At 36.4% G+C, this 25,247-nt stretch overlaps 1 protein-coding gene across 1 annotated transcript in view; it reads right to left on the reverse strand.

Moving 5' to 3' along the window:
• LOC133643340 (collagen alpha-1(XXI) chain-like) overlaps positions 1 to 25,247 on the reverse strand; it is a 53,341-nt gene that overhangs the window by 22,704 nt on the left and 5,390 nt on the right. The window contains exons 3-12 of the mRNA XM_062037827.1: positions 22,605 to 22,682; positions 21,901 to 21,984; positions 19,957 to 20,019; positions 19,693 to 19,746; positions 19,567 to 19,620; positions 19,423 to 19,476; positions 3,305 to 3,358; positions 3,188 to 3,241; positions 3,064 to 3,117; positions 2,651 to 2,704 (exon numbers count right to left, since the gene is read on the reverse strand). Coding sequence (XP_061893811.1) covers positions 2,651 to 2,704; positions 3,064 to 3,117; positions 3,188 to 3,241; positions 3,305 to 3,358; positions 19,423 to 19,476; positions 19,567 to 19,620; positions 19,693 to 19,746; positions 19,957 to 20,019; positions 21,901 to 21,984; positions 22,605 to 22,682 — 603 coding nt within the window. The remainder of the gene's footprint in view (positions 1 to 2,650; positions 2,705 to 3,063; positions 3,118 to 3,187; positions 3,242 to 3,304; positions 3,359 to 19,422; positions 19,477 to 19,566; positions 19,621 to 19,692; positions 19,747 to 19,956; positions 20,020 to 21,900; positions 21,985 to 22,604; positions 22,683 to 25,247) is intronic.

A 25,247-nucleotide genomic window follows, 5' to 3' on the forward strand; every position in this document is an offset into this window, starting at 1 on the left:
AAATCAAGACTACATTTATCTCGGTGGATGGCCTCTTTGTTCATGTGTAAGTCGGGGGGGAAATGGCCTCTAGCCCTGTGGAGCAACTGAGTCATGTTCTATAGACCCATGCTAGACTTTGGACAAGACTTCTAATCATGAGCCGGGGGATTGTGGCCCAGTTGAAACACTTTCTTCCTAAAACAGACTTGCCAAAGCAGCGCAGTTTTCCCTCGATTAGTCATTCCATGGCTTTCGATGAGAGACCTTCCTTCTCTGCCTTACGTAACAAGGTTATCCTGGGATACTTTACGGGGGAAATACCCCTACTTTTTTACATCGTCAGGGTTACTCTCTGTACTCATCTGTTAACCCGCTGCTGTCAAACCACGTTAAACAATTATCCCTGCAGTAAACTATTACCAATACATTCTCAACTGAACCATGGCGAGAGCTTTGATGGCATTAGCACTCTTGGCTATGTTATCAGCTACGGTATAGTAAACGTTACAGACAGAAATGTCCATCGCAGGTTTTTATGTCCTTGGAAATGTTTATTCACATAATTTTTTTTGTTAAGTGAGCAAACATCCGCCCGGATAAGACTTTGAAGATTCTATTTTAGCACCTAGAGCAGGTGTGTCAAACGTAAGGCCCGCAAACAGGTTTTATCCGGCCCGCGAAATGTGCTATGTGCCGTGTTAATCTAGAGCCAAGACATACGAAGTACTTACGCTGCTTATTAGTGATAGTAATGATACAAAATGTGGATTATCACGTTCATGCTTTGATTGTCAATGTTGTTGTTGCAAATGTAACCTGTGACATTTATACACAAAAAATTATTTTAATAATCTGTACATTTCGAGTTGTCCTTATGACGGGGGGCACATTTTTTGGGCGCACATAAATATGGAGAAATAATATGTATCCCCTTCTAACTTCATGCGTGATTAATTAAATTAATCCAAATTCCCAAGTTTTGTTGTAGATGATGCTACATATGTACAGAATAAACCACATGATGTTAGTACATCAGTTGAGGAAAATTAGTAAATTACATTAATAACATCCTGTAATTTGATATTATTGTTAATTTTATCTTCTGATAGATTAAAAATGAACACCAATGGGAGCATTTTAAAACTATTTCACTGATGAACATTATCACATATAACGACAAATGAAGATAGAATAATATTAACTGCAACATGTAAGTGTAAAGAAAAAACCTTATGATTTGAGCAGAATGTTCTTGGTCTATTTTTAAACAAAGAAAAACATTTGAAGTTGTCTTTATTTTTAAGTTACCATGCCATGATTTTGCCAGTCTGGCCGATTTGGGGATATATTTTCCTCCATGTGGCTTCTAAGCTAAAATGAGTTTGACACCCCAGACCTAGAGGCTGGGCTATTCATGTGATGGCTGGGGGGTGGCAAATCCGGCCTGGGAATGACAGCATTGCAGCCCCATGAGTTCAGTTCACAACTTGGGGGACAAACATTTTTGTAGCAAATTCCTAAAAACCCTACAGTGCTCCTGTTGTATAAAGGAACTTGGGCCATTGTAAACACATTGGCATTTGCATCTTTGCATTGACATTGTCACCTCGCCAGCAAACATAAAAGACTGGGGTCCAAACTTGTGATTTACATAACTGAGGCGTTCCACAAGGCACCCCTTTGAGTCCCCTTTTGACAGTTACAATTTGTTTTTTCATAACATGATTTACAAACGTATGTAACAAAGGTGTTTCTGTAGCTTGTTTACTTCAGATGCAGTCAGTAGTCATATGTTCAACTTCCTTAGTTGTAATAATGGTGTTCCACAAGGTTCCGTTTTAGGTCCTCTCTTTGATATAATTTGGGCTATTCAACTGGTGGCCCGCAAGTTCTTGCAAAGAACTGAGATTTTTGAGGCAGATTTTTCAAAAACCCAACAGTGCTGTCATAGATCATTTTTGACTATATTTTTTACAGAAGGCCCTTAAAAACTGCAGAGCGCTCCTGTAATTCTGACATAACAAATAGACCAAAATGAATTGTCTACTGGTGAGGACGCTGGTTCTTCGGAATATTAAAAAATAAGAATAATTGTTACGATCTGTTAGGCCAGGCCATTCTTGGTTTAGTTTTTGGGTGTTTTTCTTGTGTTTTTGGTTCACTTCCTTTCTTGTGCTCTTATTTTGTCCCAGTTCATGTTCTGGTTGTATTTTCCCTGCACTAGCGTAACACTGCTTTTTAGTGCTGTCTTCATTTCCTGGGGGTTGTTGGAGGAACTTTCACGGTTAGTATCATTTTTGACTTCTTGTTTTTGCATTTCTTGGTTGTTCTGGGGTTTTTTATGCACAGTTTCCCTGTGTTTGTCATGTGCATATCCCTGTTGCACTCTACATTGGATTTTGGATTTTTGGACATTAAATACTCATTAACCTGCAAGCTGCCTGCTGTCGTCTGCCTTATTAGGTCAAGACCTCCACTACGAAGCACGCATCTAACAATAGTGAAGGGAGAAGTCCGGCCCAAATATGTCCCCCCAAAAAGTTTAGTTTAATAGCCCTGCAATATATTATGTATTTTGGTCATGAGCTGAATAAGTTTGGGAATCCCTGTGCTACGGTAAATGAAAAGAATATCCCACAAAACCGCAAAAGCTGCAGTAATGACTCACTGGACGCCCGGCCCTTCCATCAGCACCAGGGATACCACTGGCCCCAGTTTCTCCCTACAATGGAAGAAAAAATGTTGATGAATAACAGCTGATGAACCATGCCTAAAGGAGACACACAAAAAGCATTTGCACACAAGTATTAACTTGGAGTTGGACGGTTCTGACACTAAAGATGAACCAGTTTACATCCAATTGACCTCATTGAGTCATATGGTTTGATTTTAGATTATTTACAATTGTAAACTGGCACTAACTTGGAGAAAAGTTCTTGCCAGATCTGGAGGACTACATCAATAGCTGCCAAATCTCAATGACTTAACTTTTGGGAACATAAAAGTCTTCGAGGAACACACACTTTGCCAAACAGCCTTTTCATCTCTTATTAATCTGTGCACTGTATAAATAAACAGGACCTTTTGACCAAGTTGCCCAGGAGGTCCATCCTTTCCATCTCTGCCAGGTTGGCCCTGTAAAGACAGCATCAGCATTTAACAGTGGCTGTATGAATTATAATATGTATTTATTATCAATACATACAGTTTCTCCTCTATAGCCTAAAGGCCCGGGAGGTCCCATACTCCCTTTCTGTCCCTGTAGGAGACATCCAGTGTGAACAACTACATTCAAAGACTGGATTAATGTCAACTCCCTCACCATTTTTCCATCTTCACCCGGCATCCCTGCTCGTCCTGGTAAACCAACTGGGCCCTGGAGGGTAGTCAGAAAGTAGATACATTATGACGAGGAATCCCTATTGAATTTCTTAGGCCGGCCGCTGATTCCACTTTTGCTGGAGGAAACCTCAACCAGAGAACGCTTTAATGGAGTGAGACCGTTACTGCTAGCTGCACTGGCAATGATGTGTATAATTTAATTAATCCAATGATGCCTATTATTCATCCTTCATACAGCTAAAGAAAGGAGAGAGGCAATAGTATGGAAATTGAAGACAGAAGTATAGGTTGTGCTTGGGATGGGCAATATGGTCTAAAAACTATATTGGACATGTTGCAGCCTCTTGTTATAACGGCATGTATCACCATATATTATTTGTTATGTGAATGATAATAGAACAATTTTAAAATGGGTTACAAAGGATCCTAATTTGGCGGCTACAGTAACATATTGCGTATTATTTATTTTCAAATTTTTTAAGATCATCGAATGATTACATTTTTGATCACAAATACAACAAAATAAATATTATAATATATATTATAATATCATAATACAATATTGATATAATTTCCTACTATTGGCTCTGATTTATATTCTTTGCTTTCTGCACTTAAACTCCTCCTGTGTACAGAGACTTATTGATTGTTTTGATACTAAAAAATATTGATCCAACCACTGTATTATCAACCATACACTGTCACTGCACTTGGTATCGTTACTGATAATATTTGTATCGATCTGCCCACCTTCGTGTACATTCAAGAGCTCTAGCTTGCAGTTAGCAAATCCTCCTACAGTGTGCAGTGTAGCATGTTTAGCAAGTTTTTGTCCTCCAGTGATAATAGTACTTGTAAGAAAACGTTTTTATTTGCCACCATGAAGGCGAGGATTGCTGTCTTAGAGGTGGCTTTGCTGCAATCTGGAAGGAGATTAGCCGCTAGCGAGGACGTTACATTGCGTTTGTTCGCTTGTCGTTGTCAAATATGCGGCACTCATCTCGAATGTGTCATCAACATGCGTTATCGTGGCCAGATGTGTATTATTTGTATCGTGTAAATATATCGCGCAACTCTAATAGGCTGTTGGTTTCAACAAATTGCAGCTGTTTTTTAAGTCTTAATGGTGAATATCTTAATGTGAATATTATTTTAACTGACTGTGTTGTTTAATGACCGTGTAGCATCTGCTGATATAAAAGCAGATCAATCACCCTATATTGCAATTGCCTAAGGCTTCAGTCCACAGTTTGACGGGTGTAGGATAGCTGCACTGCAGTCTCCATGTTGCCTTTGGACTTACTGTATATCCATGAACTCGTTTTCGATCTACACAGACCTTCTGCCAGGAAAACAAACTTTCAACCCTTGGATTCGCTATAAGAACAACTGGCAATGTGGCACATGCTGCAGAATTAATTCCCTGCTGCAGCAACGGTAGTCATCTATATATCATGGAAAATCCCCAGAAATCCGCTCAGCTTGTCATGATGTGGTTTAAAAAAGATTACTTTTATTGCTATTTCAAAGCCAATACAATATAAGTACAAGACTAAATAACATGAAATGGGACAGTAACTCTTCTTGATCACTAGCAGGCCTGGCCCTGCACTGACCATGTCACTGAAGTCATAAAAAATGCAAATATAACGGTTGTAGATGACCCCAATGTGTCCCGTGGGGCATCTTCAACATTTTATTATGCATCCGGCAAATGTCATTGCTTTATCTACTGACTAAATGGCAATTCCTACACCTTTCCACCCTGGCCTTTACTGAGATTTCAACCATATTGTTTAAAACATCAACATCAGAGTCTAACGTTGAGCTTATGCCATGCGTTTGCGGCACTTCCTCGTTTGTATTTCGAAGTGCAAAAATGCCCTGTTGTGCAACATGGTGCTGCTCCACCCGCAAGAATTGTGGGAGGCTTTTACGCTGCTGCAGGAATGGAACAGCAAAGTGTGTCGAATAAGGCCGCACAATAAAAGCATGTTTTTATTGTAGTTTATGAGCTGGAGTATGATTAAACCTATATAAATATATATATATATATATATATATATATACACAGATATTATTTTGATTTATTTCGTCAGAAATAATAACGTCAAAACAACAGCAATTGCATGCATCCGAGCAGGGCCGCACACGTCCTTGGCAGCAGTCACGGTTCCTGTTGTTTAGTTGGCCTTATATCTTTATACTCGACTCTTGGCCAGGGCTTTGGAAAGATTAGAAAAAATAATTCTTAGATTTAAATCAGTCAGTTATAAAATATGACGTTCAGATACGATCAATGTTGCTGTCAAAATGAATAATAAAGTTGTTGGGAGTCAAATTAGGAATGTGTGACACAACCTGCACCTCCTTGTAAAGTCAGGAATGGATCATTCCTTCTGTTAGCAGAAAACCCAGCATGAACACTTAACTGTCATCACATCATCAACTCTCACATTCATGCATTCACACACAGGAGCAACACTTAGGAACCATGATGACGGGATAGAAGAAAGGTAAAAATATGGTAAATCTGTTTGTGACGTCGGACAATGTTTGCATCGCATAGCACAGGGGTGTCCAAAGTGCGGCCCAGGGGCCATTTGCGGCCCGAACATTCTGCAAAAATTGCAAAATTGATAGTATTGCAAAAACTTAAAAAAACATTTAAAAAAAGTGGAATGAGGTGAAATCTAACAAGAAAAAGTTGCAATGTTGACACAAAGCTGCCATGCAGGCTGTTTTTTTTCTTTTGTCTTTATTTTTCTTTTTTTTGCCATTGCTAAAAAAAAAAAAAAAGACTAAAAATCTATGTTATAATGAATTATTACTTTAAAAATATCACTTTAAAATGTTTTATGTGGAAAAAATATAGCATATATTGTGTGGTTGCCATATTAAAAACATCGAAGTTTTAATTGACAAAAGAGCATAAAACAAACAAAATAATAGTTCAAATGTAAAATCGACAGATATATCTGAAGTTGATCTCGTAGTTTAAGTGTTAAAAGTAAAACAAAACTAATAAAAATGTATCACTTTATGAGTGGTGGACCTTTTGGATCCCAAAAATATTTAGTAGGATTTTATTTAACTTTTCACTGTGATTACTCAAAAATATTAAAGAATTAAAATCAATGGTGTCCTGCATTATTGATCTTTTAAGGCTCTAATTACTTAATACTGCATATTTCAGTTTTACTATAAAAAACAAAGTTGTCTTTGACAGAAAACCTTTTTTTTTTTTTACTTTATATCAACTTCAAGTTGATATAGAGATTTACTGTAAGCGTTAAATAAAAAATAATAACATTAATTTGACTTATTTTTAACAGTTTAATGACTGAGACCCTTTATAGTCCCCGGGAGCCCTAAAGGTTAAAAAAAAAAAAATCCATCTATTTTGTTAAGGTTTGAAAATGAAAAATATCAAAATGGCCCCCGCATGCTTAAATTTTTCCGTGTATGACCCTCAGTGGAAAAAGATTGGACACCCCTGGCATAGCACATAGCTGTGGTGTGTTAAAGGAACCTTGATTAAAGTTCAAAACAGATTTGGCACTAGTTTTTTTAAGACAGAAGAGGCTTAACCCGTAGTAGATGCACTAATTAGAATTACAATAATGATGGATTAAATTAATTATAATATTAATTATACTGAGTGTGTGAATCTAGTGTGGTGACATTAAAGAGGACCTTTGAAGAATGGCGTCTTTTCTGACATACAAAGTTGGCTACTCGTGTTAAACAATGTCAAAGCTTCGTATGCATTTTGGCGTGAGCTTGCACGCAGTTTTGGATGCCACCGTAGGCGTGGTTTTGCAACTGGCTACATCGTTACGTCACAGTGAGGTGGATGCACTTATTAAGTCAAGCTCTCAGTCCGAGGGGGACCATCACCTCCCCCTCTGCTTCAGGCTCTGAGGAAACACAAAATTAAAGTAGGCTAAAATATTATTTTCATATAATCTTGGCATATGCATATTAACACTGATGTACAACATGCAGTGAAATAAATGTTGTTTTTTATCAATTGGAGAGTGTGTAGTGTACCTAATGAACCTTGTGAATCTATATAAAATGTATGCAGTTTATTTTCGACCGTGTCTGGAAAAATAATAGAGGTGACCACTTCAAGATGTATATTTAAACAGTGTACATTTTCAAAATATAGATTATGACACTTTTGGCTAGGGTTGGGCACGGTTTCATTTGCAATCTGGGAATGCCTCCAGAAAAATCTTGAAGACAGACTAAAAATGCATGATATAAAAGTGACTGTGGAGCAAAATGTATTCAACATTTTTACCAATGCATATCCGATACATATTATTGAGACCAGAAGTCTGCAACATTTACTATCAAAAGATACATGTTGCTACCTCTTCTGTTACGGCTCTAGCACCTGCCGCCTCTCATTCTTCTGTGTGCTCCTCTGAGTGTGCCTCTGGACACGCCCACGGGCGTTCCTCTCCTGCCGTAATCTACGATCAACACACCTGACGCTGATGAGGCTCCACTCTTCTTAAGCCAGCGCAACCTGCGTTCCAGTGCCAGAACGTAGCTACCTGTATTGCACAGTAAGCCCGCACGTCTCTAGATCCTTGTCCATGTGCCTATTTGCTCTCTGTGTTTCCCCTCCTCTGTGCTCATCATGTCTTGTCCTGTGTCGTCATCCAGTAGCCCTTCGTCATCCACAGGTTTCGAGCAGTGTGTCTCGTCTCCCTGGATCCCCTTTGGACTCTCTGCTGCCTTCCTGGATCTCGACCTCACGCCTTCCTTCGGACAACGACGCCTCGCTCCAGCCCCTGACCTCCTGCCTGTCCCTGGACCTCCGAGCCTGCCCTGCCCTTTCTGGACTTCCGCCTCTTCCTCAACACGCACCTTCAACACCTCCCGGTAACACTCATTCTATTATAATAATAAACACGCCTAAAGCTAAGCGACGTCCCTGTCTCAGTGCCGTCTCCTTCTCCACTGTATCATTACATCTTCTACTAAAACAAAATATCATAGAGCTGCAAAAAGTAACACAGTTTATAAAATCTTAAAAGTTCTTATCTTTTTTGTTTTATTCTATAGGAAAGGTAATCAGCCCTTGTGAAATTCAACTTGTTTTCCTTTTCTTTTTTGGCAAGTATTTATAGTTAGCTTACCCAAGGGGTTGCAAACTCCAGAAGATGAATTAAACACACATGCTTCCAGTCTGTTTTACTTGCCTATAGAACCCTTCCTAGAAATGCAAACTTTTCTCACTCCGGGTTTGAAAAAAATCTGAGGGTAGCCACAACAAGGAGGCAGAAGAGTCACATGTGGCTCCAAACTTCAAGTAGTCCATTGGGCATGCTCTGAAGTTTGCCCCACACAGACGGTAAATTGAAAATTTATAAATAGTTGATTTATATAGGCTAGTAAGGTAAAGTTTTGTACCTGACAAGTTTCGGCTATCTTGCTTCTGCAGCCTTCCTTTATAAATCAACTATTTATAAATACACATTAGTAGGCTAAATGAACCTCTTTAACATAGGTAAATTGAAAAATCCTATTTGGCTCGTTTCGAGAGTGTTCACAATTAATAAATACATTTCAAATATTTCAATCACTTCTGGTGATCAGGGGCCGTACTTATCAAGCTTCTTAGAATTACTCCCAAGAAGTCTGCTAAGAGTTGACTTAAGAGTAAATAAATTTCTTCGCTGAAAGCTGCACTTAAAAGTTAGTTATCAAGCGTCTTACTCACACTTTCAGCGAAGTGTAGGACTGAATCTTAAGTGTCACACTCAGAGCTGAATTACGACATTACTATGTGCCGTAAACGGAATTTTAGGTGACGTCATTTCTGTGTCCATAGAAATGACCAATCACGGAAGGGAATCCGTTGTCTAAGAATAAATAAATATCTTGGAAATATTTAAGTGGACAATGGGAGTGTATATTTTGACAATAAACTACAAAATAATACAAAACGAACTAGTCCCCGCCGGCACTCACGCTACCGCTCCCTCTCTTCTATCGCCCACACACTCACTGACGTCACTCACCTCACGGCCACACACATACGCTACTGTCATAACATTTTCTTTCCAATTCATTAATTAGGCAACTAATTTGAAACTGGTGTGGGTGGCTCTATATATACTAGCCCACTGCAGACACATGCAGAAATCAACAAGGAATCGAAAAGTATTAAATCTGTGACAAAAATAATATCTGCTCTGTCTAAACGATACCGTTTGATCAGCTGCTCGTCATAAAAATTTAAAAAAAACATTGTTCCGTTCCCTGAACGTTCGCGCGCGTCTCTCTCGCCTCAGTGCCATCCCCTGCTGGCAACTCCTAACCACTTAAGACACCTCTGAAGGTCTCTTAAATATCGTGGAGAGTAGGAGTGATTCTTAGACTTAAGAACGTTGATAAAAAGCTTTTATTCTTAAGTTTGAGAGTAGGACTACATTTCGCAAATTCTCAGGACTTAAGTGTAAAATGGCACTCTAAGAAGCTTGATAAGTACGGCCCCAGGAAGTTTAGGTTTACAGGTACTGGAATTTGTTATGCTTTTGAAAATTTTTGCGTTACAATTGACTGTTTTGTTCTGTTTTGGGACACAAAGCTAGTACAATTTATATTGGGCATATTTTCCCCTCATTTTTATTGTAGTGCAGACTTTTTATGCAGATTTTTTTTACGTATTGTCAATCCATTTTTATATACTTTTTATTCCTCTTATTTCCAATTTACATAACTGTTTCAGATAATTTGGGTAGTTTGTTTTATAATAAAATTGGCATTAGTCCTGCCAAATTTGCCTCTCAATTCATTACTGACAATATGTCCATGTACAGTAAGTTACAAGTATTGGAGTTTATAATACCTATAGGTTGTGGGGGTCAATACAACCAAGAAACAACATTTAGAGAATGTAATATGTAACATTCCGGGAACCAAAAACTACCCAAAAGCAACCATTTGGGAACATTGTTTATGGGTCAGGGACCGCAATGAACGTAAAAGGTATTGTTCCGGGAACCGTAAAAAGTGTTTCCCTTTGAACCAAATTGGAACTAAAGTAGAAGCAAAAACAACCCAAAATGCAGAGGTTAGCTTTGTCAAAACATTCTGGGAACAAAAAATGGTTAGCTGGGTCTAGACCACAGGTTAAGTTTCTAAATGTAAATGGTGAATAGATTATACTTGTATAGCGCTTTTCTACCTTCAAGGTACTCAAAGCGCTTTGACACTATTTCCCCATTCACCCATTCACAAACACATTCACACACTGATGGCGAGAGCTGCTATGCAAGGCCCTGACCACGACCCCTCAGGAGGGAGCAAGGGTGAAGTGTCTTGCTCAAGGACACAACGGACGTGACTAGGATGGCTGAGGCTGTGATCAAACCTGGAACCCTCAAGTTGCTGGCACGGCCGCTCCACCACGTGAGCCATGCCGTAAATCGAAATCATCATAGGTCCCCTTTAAGTTTACAAGACAAATAATAATAAATATGCAATATTAAAGATCACAATGGGGCCACAAATAAAACTCTTGTTTATGGCCACACAAATCCTAGGTTTGGGAACATATAAACGTTGATTTTGAATATGCAAGTGACAATAAATTCCCTGCATCAAATTACCAGGACAGTTACAAAACAACTATAGTGCATTAACAAAGACCAATTTTGTAGTTTCACTATCAGTTGGATCTGTTGGAAAAGAGGGCTAGATAGAATAAAGGCTGCTTAGCGATTACTGTGAACACCTCAGGCTTCAAAATAATCTTTTTCCTTGAACACAAGCACTGTATTCGGCATTTGCAGAGCTGCCTGTCAGCCTTGTAGCTTCCTTTTAATGCGACTGACCAGAGAAAGCGACCGATAATCCACCTGAGGCGCCACTGACTCAACACTGCCGGACAGAATATAGATTTTTTTTTTCAACATTAATTTGTTCTGCAGACATCAGAGGCCCGTGAAGTGGGAGTGGATGTCAAAGAGATTAGCCTGTCAGGCTCCCTTCTGAGGAGGCGTGATGTGTTTTGTTAAGACAGAGTTGGTTTTCCGTGATAAGAAATGTATCTGAAACTCTCAAGAAATAATCACGCATGTTTCCTTCGGTATGTGCACTTTAACTCTTAGGATCCGTTCTGCAGAAAGTGAGTGCTTAGAGCCGGTCCGAGGTTAAGTTAAGTTCAATTTCCACTCAAATTTCTCAATCTCCAAACAGAACTCAAAGCACTCTCATATTGGAGCAGGCCCTGGACCACACTTCCCACAGAAGAATGCATTTTGACGACAGAGGCTAGGAAAAACTCCCATCCCCGCATCAACCCTTGAACAGAACCAAAACTTAGTAAGTCAGCAAATTGGACTCTTAAAAGTGTGTTGCGGTCTCAAGACATTTGCTTTCATATTGAAAACATGTGGCGACAAGAGAGATTGATGCGGCAGTGCTCAAACGGTGGATGTGTCTTGCAGGGATTTTCCTGTTAATTCAACACTTTAGTACCATTCGGTTGATTTTCTACTTGATGTTCGTAACGCAAAGAAGTACAGCGAGTTCGAAACCCAGTGGATGTTTGCTTCTTGTATTTTGGTTCAAAGTCGTTTTTCTCCCGCAGCTACACAAGTGGTTTTATTTGCAACAGTTGTAACCTCCACGGATGTGTTTATCATTTTGTTTCATTGAAATCAATTTTATAATCCCCATTGTGAGGCAGTTTTGGAAACAATAGTTAGAGGAATTTCTACGCCATGCTTCAAGTGACCCCATTATGATGCCCAGTTCGGATATACAGTACAACATGATAGCCAGTCCCTCCAGAATTTTGCGATGTTGCGATGACTCCAAGTCACGCAAATTTACCAAAGGCTGCGAATTATCTGTGGCCTTACAACTTTGTCCAAAACCCAAAATTTCCCTACACGTTTTTGCCAATCGACCTTTCAGCCAATCAAATGTGTCCAAGCAGCACTCATACCAAACGCAAACTCTCTCTCTAACTAATCAAATGTCTCCCTGCATCGCCCAGTAGCTTAACTTCCCTTTCTACATTGACAGTGATACATTTAGTCTAGGACAGGATAGAGGTGTCCAAACTACAGCCTGCCGGGCAAATGCGGCCCAAGGGCGACTTTCATTGGGCCACTAGACGGCACAAGCTCAAACAAGCGATATGGTCAAGAACGGTGTATACATTTCATATACAAATATTGTTGCCATCTGGTGGCCAACAAAGTTACTCAACCATTAATTGTACTTGCAAGGACAACTAGCACATAATTTACCTAGATGACCGAATCCAAACAACCTTCCCTAGTCATGGTGCAGGGGGGAAAACAATTCAACCAGCACAAAAAATCAACAAACATAAGACACACATAACACAACCTGCTCATTGAACTTTGTGGATATTATAAAACACGTCCAATCAACATAAAAATTAAAATAAATCTAAATTACACCCAATATCCAATTATAATAATTATTAATCATATATTCTATATTATTAGAATAATATGTACTCATACATATGTATAGGCTTTATATATGCATATATATTTTTTTCATATATATAGACATATATATACATTTATATACATACATGTATATATACATACAGGTATATATATATATATATATATATATATATATATATATATATATATATATATATATATATATATATATATATATATATATATATATATATATATATATATATATATATATATACACGCACACATACATATGTATGTATATATACACATATACACACATACATATATATGTATGTATATACTGTATATATGTATATGTATATGTATATATATATATATATATATATATATATATATATATATATATATATATATATATATATATATATATATATATATATATATATATATATATGTATATATATATGTATATATATACATATACATATATATATACATATATATATATATATATATATATATATATATATATATATATATATATATACACACAGTATGTATGTATATACAGTATGTGTGTATATATATACTGTGTATATACATATATATACAGTATATGTATGTATGTATATGTATACGTATATACATATATATTGACATATATATATGTATGTTTATGTATGTATATACAGTATATATATGAATGAAGGCTTTCGGACCCCGCACAAATGTTTGAAGCCCAATACAGCCCCCCAGTCAAAAGTTTGGAAACCCCTGGTCTCGGGATTTAAAGATAAACGGTATTAATGATAACCGCATTAACACTTCCAGTGGTTACTATTACTGTTTTAGATTAAAATAATCGAAAAACCGAGATTGATAACTGCACTTTGATAAACTCACCGACTGACCTGCGCCAGCTTGCTAGCTTAAATGTTAACATCAAAACATAAGACATTAAACATTGTTCCCCATTATAAGACAACATACCCCAATCTAAACTTATACAAACACATAGCTTTCTGAGCAACTAAGATATGTATTTGTGCACGTTGAATCTACAAGCTGTACTCACTTACAACAGAGTGATCGTTCTTTACAATATTTTACGGCCCGATGAACAGAGTAGGACGCCACAATGCCCGCCAAAAATAATAAATGATAATAATAGATTTTATCTGTTACACACTTTTTATTTAAATATATCTTAAAGTGCTACATTACAAACCAATATTTAAAACAATACAAGCTTAGCCAATAAAACAGATAAAATACTAAAACAAAAACGCCATCAGTAAAGCATAAGAAACACATAAAAAAATAAAACTTGGTCAAAATATTTCAACGCCTTTGCATCATTACTAGCTCGTAGAAGGATTGTATTGTAGTGGAAATCACAGTTTGCCCCCAAGGCCTCAGTAAGGCTTAAGGACCTCATATTTTATTTAGATTTAGAAAAAACTAAATATAATCTGAGGGTTACACCAAAACAATTTGACTTGATCTGGGGCTGATTAGTTATGATTAGTTACATAGCTAAGTTAAAGGCACTATAGGATAAATGTGACACTCACTGTTGATAATAAACCTTTCCAATTACCTCAATTATTTTTTCTTTTTTTTATTCAGTGACACTTCCCTGTATGTTTGTGATTTTTTTTTCTTTTAGTCAGTTCGTGTGATTCTCTATGTGCTTGTGGTGAAGAGGAAGGCAGTACATTGCTACCCGCTGTGACTAAAATGTAGGACGGGGGAGAGGGGGGTATTCTGATTTCATATTTTTTTGTAATTTTGTTTTGGGGGGGCGGGGGATGTATGTTTTCTCAGTACCTGTATTACGATTTCCCTATCAAATGAATAAATAAATATTATTTTAAAAATATTTCAGTGTGTGTATAAGTACTTTTTGAGCATATTCAACAGTACTGCGATAATAATTATAACCCTGATCATTTTGGTCACCATAACCGTGTTTTGAAATGTCATATTGTTACATGACTCATTTATTCACTTATATCCATCACTCATTTGACCAACAAAAATCACCGCAAGTTACCCAAGTTTTCACTAAAAGGTCAATTAAACATGTTTGAATTTAAACAAAAGTGGATGACCTCCTGTCCACAAATGTTCACGAGAATGTCTGCAACTTGAGGAGGACAGAGCAGATTTCAATGAGGCACAACAATAACACCTGTCTTAGTGTTTGTTTCACAAACAATGCATGGCTGTGTGTAAATTGGTCACATGTGGAAACAATAAACATGCCAGCAATTTTTACTACTGTACATATATTCAAGGTAGAATACTACAAATGAAGCTTGGATATACATACTTTAAAGTACCGTATTTTTCGGACTATAAGTCGCAGTTTTTTTTCATAGTTTGGCCGGGGGTGCGACTTATACTCAGGAGCGACTTATGTGTGAAATTATTAACACATTACCGTAAAATATCAAATAATATTATTTAGCTCATTCACGTAAGAGACTAGACTTATAAGATTTCATGGGATTTAGCGATTAGGAGTGACAGATTGTTTGGTAAACTTAAAGCATGTTCTATATGTTATAGTTATTTGAATGACTCTTACCATAATATGTTACGTTAACATACCAGGCACGTTCTCAGTTGGTTATTTATGCGTCATATAACGTACACTTATTCAGCCTGTTGTTCACTATTCTTTATTTATTTTAAATTGCCTTTCAAATGTCTATTCCTGGTGTTGGGTTTTATCAAATAAATTTCCCCCAAAAATGCGACTTACCGGTATACTCCAGTGCGACTTATATATGTTTTTTCCTTCTTTATTATGCATTTTCGGCCGGTGCAATTTATACTCCAGAGCGACTTATAGTCCAAAAAATACGGTAGTCAGTGTATCAATCATTAATCAATCAATGTTTATTTATATAGCCCTAAATCACAAGTGTTTCAAAGGGCTGACATCCTCGGTACAGAGCCCACACCTGGTATACAAAATCCCATGTATTTAGTAACGTCCTAATAGGATTATTTGTATTGTTTACTCGTTTTATGTAAAAATTTGTTTTTTAACTGAGAGGTTTTTTTTGTTTTGTTTTGTTTTTCTCATATGAAGGCTGAGATCTTTTCCTTGCAGTAAAACTTGTGTACTTTGTTGTAGCTGAATAAAGCGCACAATTGTGAGTGTTTTATTCGTCAGATGCTTTTCTCAAGTCTTTTTTTTTTTTTATTGGTTCATGAAACAAAAATCACAAAAAAATATTGCAACTGTCACTTGCAATTTTATTGCAAGGAACAACTAAAATGAACCTGCATTTTCAATTGCAATTGTTGGGAAGAACTTCTGCAAATCCCGGCATCTAAAAAATGGCCCAAGAGATCCTGAGGGGATGGAGACATTTCTATAAATGTTTAAAAATGTTCAATTTAAGATGAAAATGAAGCAGCATTTCGCTGTCAGGGTTACAAAAAAACACCTAAAACACTGATTAAAAATTAATAAAACCACAAGCAGATCCCAGCAAGCAAAACACATTGATACAACATCGATTATACATATATGTCTTTTAAAACTGACTTCGAAACAACATTGCAAAATAGTTATATTTGTAAAATGAGACAACGTTGGTGTCTAATGTCCACGTTGTTGGTTGGGAAAAGACCACATTTCAATGGTCAAATCAACATCACAATCTGACATTGAATAAACGTTGTCAAAAAGCAGTTGTTTCAACATTGTATGTGTTGTAAAATGTTGGTTGAAAAATGACCAAAAGTCAATGGTCAAATCATTGATTAAACGTCGTCAAAAACCATGTTGTTCCAACGTTATGTTTGAGTTGCGCAACATCAAGACCTAATTCAACAAGTTCTTAATGTTGTTTTAATATTTTGTCCCTGCTGGGATGTACTGTATGTTAATGCAAAAAAAAATGAACTTTTGCCTAAATCTTTTTGAAAATGCTGCCACAAATTGGGGCTTTTGAGGTCGCAACAATCACAAAAAAATCCTGCGAAATTGTGGAGGGACTGGGAATGTGATATCCTTAAATCATAGTGGATTATGGTCAAATATGAATCAATTAAATCTGTAGGATAACAGATTGGTTATAACCATTTGGGATTTGGGCTTGGACGAATCCCAAACTGTTAAGATTGCACACACTAACACAGAGCCACACTACTGTAGCTGTATGGCAACCATTACATTTGTATGAATACATCTCTAGACCCAAAATGTAAGGCTGCCCTTCTTTTTCAGACCGTTTAAAAAAATAAAATAAAATAAAAATTAATAGTAATAATAATTAAAAAATAATAATCAAAACAAAGTGTTATAGTCAGGTCAATACAATAGACCTGCCTATGATTGGTTAAATTTTGCACTGCTGTTGTATTGCATGATTTATAAAAAATCCCAAGCATCATTTGCTGTCAATCGTGTTGTTTTGTAAACCTACATATATGAATTGTTTTGGTCTTATATAAACGCTGGCTGGCTGAAGGCAACCAGTGGATTTATACTGAGGTTACCTGCACACTTGCACTGGGCTTTAGTTAATACATCCCTGTGTGTCATCACTTTGTAGTACAAGACTGTATTACTGCAGCTTTTCTGATGGAAGGCTTATTTTGCAGTGGTTTTGTTAATTTCTATTATTCAAGGTAGTAGTTATTAATATAAATAAGCTAACCAGCACACAAGCTAGCTCCTAGATGTACGAACTGGCCTTAATTCAACGATATTGCAGTATAACACATGGCATTTTTCAATATAAGAAATAATCAAATAATTATAATTGCATAATACTTACATACATACGCAAAGTATCCAAGGCAGAATAGTATATTTTAGAAAGTAGGGATAGGTACTTTTCACATTTGAACCGGTACGGTGCCAATTCCCGGTACCTGGGAATCAATACCGGTACGCAACGGTAAACATTTTTGGTACTTTTGTGTGTGTTAATAAATACTAATAGTTTTTAATAATAAAATCTCATTTTTTATTTGCACATTTAAAAATAGATGATTGTGATAATGTCTGTCCAGTTGTATTTCTTGTTTTATTATTTCAATTCTGAGTCAATTCCGTTGTTGGCATTGAAAATTGCAACATTACTTGGACATTTTGATTTTGCATGTTTTGTGTTTCTTATGCTTCACTGATTGTGTTTTAGTCTTAGTAGTTTATCTGTTTTACTGTAATGGCTAAGCGTTTATGGTTTTTTAAATATTGGTTTGTAATTTAGCATTTTAGGATTTATTTATATGAATAGTGCATTACAAATTAAATATTTTATCATATATTATTTCTGGTGGGCATTTTACTTTGTGGCCGTCCTATATTGAATATCTTAATTGTTCAAACAGCAATGCGGTTATACAAGTTTAGATTTGGGTGTGTTGTTTCTTAATGGGGAAAGATTTTAACGTCTCTTGTTTTTATGTTAGCATTTAAGCTAGTGAGCTAGTGTCAGTCAGTTCTCGAGTTTATCAAAGTGCAGTTATCCATCACAAATGTTCTATTATTTTAATTTCAAACTGTAACTCTAACCGTAGAGAGTTTTACTGTGGTTATCATTTACATACCTAGATAGCCTCGTCCGTCTGAGTCTGCAACCGGACGAGATGTCATGCGCAACCCAGGTACCATAACATGGCACCGTTGGATTTACTTGAATCGGTGGATTTGGTCGGTACAAAAAAAGTACCGGATTTGTTGCCCATCCCTATTAGAAAGTGTCTACTAAGAACCGTCTGTTGATCATTCAAAATCCTGTGTCATTAGCTTCATATAAAATGATTGTAACCACCAGGTGTATGTATGGTGAGATTATCACAGATCTTCAAGATGCAACCTTTTAATCAAACTTCAATAGTAGGATATTGAGACTGATTTGGTGGATTTAAAGATTCCTTTTTTATTTCAAAATGAAATTGTAAATGGGTATTTGGTGGGTAGATTTTGAAATGTGTTGTATTGTACTGTATTTTGTATATTATATGTTGACAAATATTTTAACTGTGGGTCCCTGTCCATAAGTTGTGTGCTTCTAGGGATGACCTTTTGAAATACAAAACTATGTTTGTCTGTAAATAAATAAATCAATAAATACAAGTGAAAAAATAAAAAAATAAAGGTGTTGCTAAAACACAAATAAACACTACACTTCAAAAGCATAAATCTGCCATGACGTTAGGGTTTTTCATACCAACCATTGATCTCTGACTAATTTCACTTGATCAGATACTTTCTAACATTCCACACTACAAAATAATAAAAGTTTGTACAATGATTTCTGCTGATATATATATATATATATACATATATATATATATATATATATACAAATTAATATCAGTATCAGTATCAGTCAATATTGATATCGTAATAAAAGTGAAAAGGGGACATCCTTAGTTTAGAATACAGAATATAATAACTTGCTTGTGAATGAACAAGCCTAACCATGCACTAAAAGTAGGTCAACATCAGTCTGGACGTTAGTTGTCATTAGTGGCCAAAGAAGGTACAATCCCTAGTATTGTCCTGCCTCTCATTAAATCAACTAAATAGACTCCGACTTCCCCATAACCATAAACAGGATACATCGTTTGGAAAATATTTGGATAGATAGACGAGTATTATTACCTTCTCTCCAAGTTGCCCAGGCTGTCCTGATAATCCCGGAACACCCCTATCGCCCTGAGTGAATGCATTACAAAATATTAATTTTTGGAGCTGTACACAATAAACAAACAGAAGTGCCGCAACTGAGCTTTTTGACCTTCTTACCGAAACACCCGGCCTCCCTTGTTCCCCTTTCAAGCCATCTGCTCCACGTTGGCCCTGGCAAACAAAACACTTGTTTCATACTGTATTTTGTCAACTGATTGATCTCTTCATTAAAATATCAATTACCTTTAGTCCTGGTGGACCTGAAAACCCTGGACTTCCTCTAGTGCCAGGCACCCCCTTCATCAGAAATAACATAGATGAACTTAAAGGAATATTTAAACAATCCTAACTGAGTCCTTTGCTCATGTTTACACACAATGATTATGTAGTGGAACATTTTCATTAGCCCAACATTTTGTTTGATTATTTTTTTCTATTAACTCAGTGGAAATTAGTGACCAGTGTGTTTGTTCTGTATGTTTGCATATTGAACTATGTAGTACTCACAGGCTTACCATCAGCACCAACACGTCCAGGCTGACCCGATTTGCCTTCATTCCCCTGTTCACCCTATACAAAAAACCAGGATGCTGGGTTTTACTGTCATGCTAGTTTTGGCAGAGCTTCTCAGGAGTACCCAATTGAAAACACAATGAATGAAAAACCTCACACACATAAAATTAGGCTTTGCTACACATCTTGAAATAAAGCATATGTAAATCAGTGGGAGAGGCTTATTTTGTTTTTCTCCAGCAAATAAGCTAACCTATAACATAATGGCTGAGTATGATGTTAGTTCTATAGCTCACATTGTTATGCTAGTGTTACTAACTTTTGTGTGCTGTTGTCCCAATCCTTAGGACCTGATCTACTAAGATCCCAAATAACAAGTGCTAAACAGCATTTGCAAACTATAAAATTGTGTGTATTATTGGTGGATGTGTTGCGGGTGATATATTAAGACTGTGTGTACAATTGATGTGCTGTTGTCATGCCGTGGTGGTTTTCAACGTTGTTAAACATGCAGCACACACCTATAATCTGCACCACACTTTCTGCAATATGTAATCACAACCGACAACAGAACAGCATGACAGCATTTTGTAACAACACCAGCAATAACTGCGATGGTGTACTTGAATGATTCAGAGGAAAGAAAATAATATTTTTAATAAAATATGTCCAATATATGAACAATTGTTCTGTAATTTTTTTTTTTTACAAGATTACCTTGCCAATTTGCACGCACATTCCAGACGTGCTAAATATTGAACCAACACAGCTGTTTGCAGAACAGTTTCAGGCTTGATAAATCACAATTGTAAATAGTTATAGTTGCATCCTCATCCAATTATTGTGGAGGTTCTGATAAGCAACATATATTGTGCATATACAGGACATGAACACAGACAGCTAAATGGATTGCATTCTCTATTTTGTTTATTTAAGAGACCCAATGCTCTGGGATTTAGTGCGTGGAAACCTTTAGTAGATCAAGACCTAAATGCTATATTGTTGTATGTGGTATTTATCTATTACCAGGTGTGAATGAATGATGGGTTCTCACTTCTCTGATAAGCGCTTTGAGTGTGTAGAAAATCGCTATATAAATCTAATCCATTATTATTATTATTATTACGTTGGACGGGTTTGCACGTCCAATTATCAAGTTTGCACGGGTTTTAGTGCGTGCAAACCTTTAGTAGATCAAGACCTAAATGTTATATTGTTGTATGTGGTATTTATCTATTACCAGGTGTGAATGAATGATGGGTTCTCACTTCTCTGTGAAGCGCTTTGAGTGTCTAGAAAAGTGCTATATAAATCTAATCCACTATTATTATTATTATTACGTTGGACGGGTTTGCACGTCCAATTATCAAGTTTGCACGGGTTTTAGTGCGTGCAAACCTTTAGTAGATCAAGACCTAAATGTTATATTGTTGTATGTGGTATTTATCTATTACCAGGTGTGAATGAATGATGGGTTCTCACTTCTCTGTGAAGCTCTTTGAGTGTCTAGAAAAGTGCTATATAAATCTAATCTATTATTATTATTATTATTACGTTGGATAAGTGCAGAGAGACGGTGTATATGTAAAATGTGGATAATAATAACATAACAATAGTGCTCCTTGAAGCCACACACTCCTGAACAAACAAAGCTCATTAGCATTAAACCTACAGACAGACAAAATGGCATGTTTCCAGTAGAGCTACTGTAACTCAGCACTTTTAATCCAAATATAAATGTCAGGATCAAGGCCAGCTTTTGAGCATCACGTACCAAGATTTATTTAAAAACATTTTTTTAAATATAATTTAGCACTTTTAAATGCATGACTCACTATCACCTGCATAAAAGCTTAATTCTCCGCTAGAGTAGGTTTTACAAAGATCCAGGAACAAAGTATGTTATATGTGGAAAATATAAAATATGAATAAAGTGACCTTCATTCCTGGAAGCCCTGGAGGTCCCGGAGGACAAACGCAAGGTTCTTCAGTTGGCTCGGCATAATCCGGACTGTTGGAACACTGCAGGGCCAACAAAGCAACTCGTTTAGTGACCAAAAAGTGGAATTCATTTATTATGTTGGTTTATTTCCACACATTATGCACTGTATGCTCTTAAACATATGACCTTAATGTGTGAAAAGAAATGTGTTATGCCAGAAAAATGATAAGTAAATCAATGAAAAGCAGATGCAGTGAGAAGCTGTGACAATTGGCAAACATCTGTGTCAAGTGTAGGCTTGTAAATTTATCTTGCATTAGCAATTTGGCAATGCCGTAAATAGTTAGTTCCAAGCAACATAACGGAATATCAAAACAGTTGGAGCAGTAGACAAAATAACGGGTTTAAAGCATGAAACTTGAAACTGCAAAATCCCCTCCAACAAATATCATTCATAAACAGATGTGCTGTAATATAATTTTCTGCTGAGTTTACTGATCTATTACATGGTTGAATATGGGGTGGCAAAGTAATTTCACGCTATGTGTGCAGTTAACTGGTGGTAAAATTGTGTAGTGTATAATCAGAGTGGAAACAGCTGTGGTTGTCAAGAGTGAGAAGTAGGTGAGAAGAAGTGATCTGGATTGCTTTTTTTCGAATAAACACGAGGTTATCCCGGTTATATACTCTTGGTACGTACCACTCCCGGTACTTCGCATGCAGTCTCGCGGTTGTTCTGCTCAGGGTCACAGTAGATGCGCAGCTTTTGGAGTTCAAACTGACATAAGGGTAAAAAAAAAAGACAGAAAAAAAGATGACACATATTATCAAAAAAACTGAAATCAAGTGAACAAAAATGGTAATACAGTGTCACCAGATGTGGGTAGTAACACGCTACATTTATGCCATTACGTTTACTTAAGTAACTTTATTACTTGTCAGAGTAGTTTTAATGCAACATACGTTTTACTTTCACTTAAGTATTTTTGAGAAGAAACGCTACTTTTACTATGTTACATTGAGTTACATTCCATTGCATTTATTTATATCACAACTATTTATAATGTATTGATTAGGATATACCGGTATTAGTATAGTACCGCGATACTAATGAATCATATTCGGTACTATACCGCCTCTGAAAAGTACCTGTCAACCACCCCCCTGCACCCCTGTCGTTGTCACGTCGTGCCATTGCTGGTTTACGAGCAGATGAGCATGTTCGGCAGTGCACAACCACGGAGTACTTACAAGCAGACACAGTGTGTAGACAGAAAAGGGAGAACGGACGCATTTTGGCTTAAAAACTAACGATAAAGGTGAAGTTATAACACTGAAACACCCACCGGAAGAGGTGCTTTAAGACATGGCTAGATAGCTAGCGGCTAAAGTCCAGCCCCAGGCTGCAGTGTTGTAGCTACTTCTAAATCACTAATCTTTGCCTCCATGGTGACAAATAAAGTAAGTTTCTTACAAGTATCACCACTGCAGGACGAGGAATAGCTAAACATGCTTCACTACACACCGTAGCTCACCGGCGTCAAAATGTAAACAAACGCCTTTGGTGGATCTACACCTAACATTCACTGTAATGATACCAAATACAGTAGCGTATCTAGTCGATACGACTATGATTACGTCGATATTTTTTGGCATCACAACATCTTTTTTAGTTTTTTAAATTTACTTATATAATGTTCATAATCTCAGGAAATACGTCCCTGGACACATGAGGACTTTGAATATGACCATTGTATGATCCTGTAATGACTTGGTATCGGATTGATACCCAAAATTGATGTCCAAAACTAATGTAAAGTATCAAACAACAGAAGAATAAGTGATTATTACATTTTAACAGAAGTGTAGATAGAACATGTTAAAAGAGAAAGTAAGCAGGTATTAACAGTAAAACCAACTCAACCCCCTTGGGTTGAGTTTTTCTTGCCCTGATGTGGGATCTGAGCCGAGGATGTCGTTGTGGCTTGTGCAGCCCTTTGAGACACTCGTGATTTACGGCTATATAAGTAAACATTGATTGATTGATTGATTGATTGATTGATTGATTGATTGATTGATTGATTGATTGATTGATTGATTGATTGATTGAAATGAGCAATTAGATTAATAATTAATTTTCTATTACTTGTCCTTAATCGTTTTGACAAAATAATAGAATGGAAAATGACACAATATGTTACTGCATACGCCAGCAGCTAAATTAGGAGCCTTTGTTTGCTTACTTACCAATAAAAGACAAGTTGTCTTGTATGTTCACTATTTTATTTAAGGAAAAACTTGCAATAAGAAACATATGTTTAATGTACCATAAGATTTTTTTGTTCAAATAAAGCCAATAAGGCAATTTTTTTGTGATCCCCTTCATTTAGAAAAGTACCAAAAAGTATCAAAATAATGTTGGTACCGGTGTTGTACCGAAATCTGTTACCCATCGGAATTTGTAACTCCAGGGGGCGATGTTCCCATGGCGTTTGTTTGATGGTTACACGGCAAGCCCAAGGAAGAGGAGAAGAAGAACACTTGTGTAAATGGCGTAAACTATCCTTAATGCTGAAACGTCAGTCATACTTGCCAACCTTGAGACCTCCAATATCGGGAGGTGTGGGGGGGGGGGGGGGGGGGGGGGCGTGGTTGGGGCGGGGGGCGTGGTTAAGAGGAGAGTATATTTACAGCTAGAATTCACCAACTCAAGTATTTCATATATATATATATATATATATATATATATATATATAAATATATATATATATATAAATACTTGACTTTCAGTGAATTCTAGCTATATATATATATATATATATACATATATATATATATATATATATATATATATATATATATATATATATATATATATATATATATATATATATATATATATATATATATATATATATATATATATATATATATATATATATATATATATGTGACGGTCCACAACTGTATGTGGCAAAATGCAGCTCCACACTGCTGTCGCTTCAACATATCACTGGCACCAGGTGGATTATGAATTTATTTTATTACAGTGTCCTGCAAAACAGTGCAAATTGTGAGACTGTGAGTCCACTTGGGTCACGGGATTATCAATTGGAAGGCGTCACAGTTCTGAGCACTTCCCGCAGGTAAAGTACATACCACTTCTCGCCAGCAACAGGCGCTGTTGCAACACTTCATTCATAATTTAATCAAGCATAATGAACGTCTGTTTCTACACCGTTACATATATATATATATATATATATATATATATATATATATATATATATATATATATATATATATATATATTGATTTTATTATATAAATAAAAGAAATACTT

The sequence above is a fragment of the Entelurus aequoreus genome, linkage group LG26 (genome assembly GCF_033978785.1).
Source record: "Entelurus aequoreus isolate RoL-2023_Sb linkage group LG26, RoL_Eaeq_v1.1, whole genome shotgun sequence".
Classification (NCBI taxonomy): Eukaryota; Metazoa; Chordata; class Actinopteri; order Syngnathiformes; family Syngnathidae; genus Entelurus; species Entelurus aequoreus.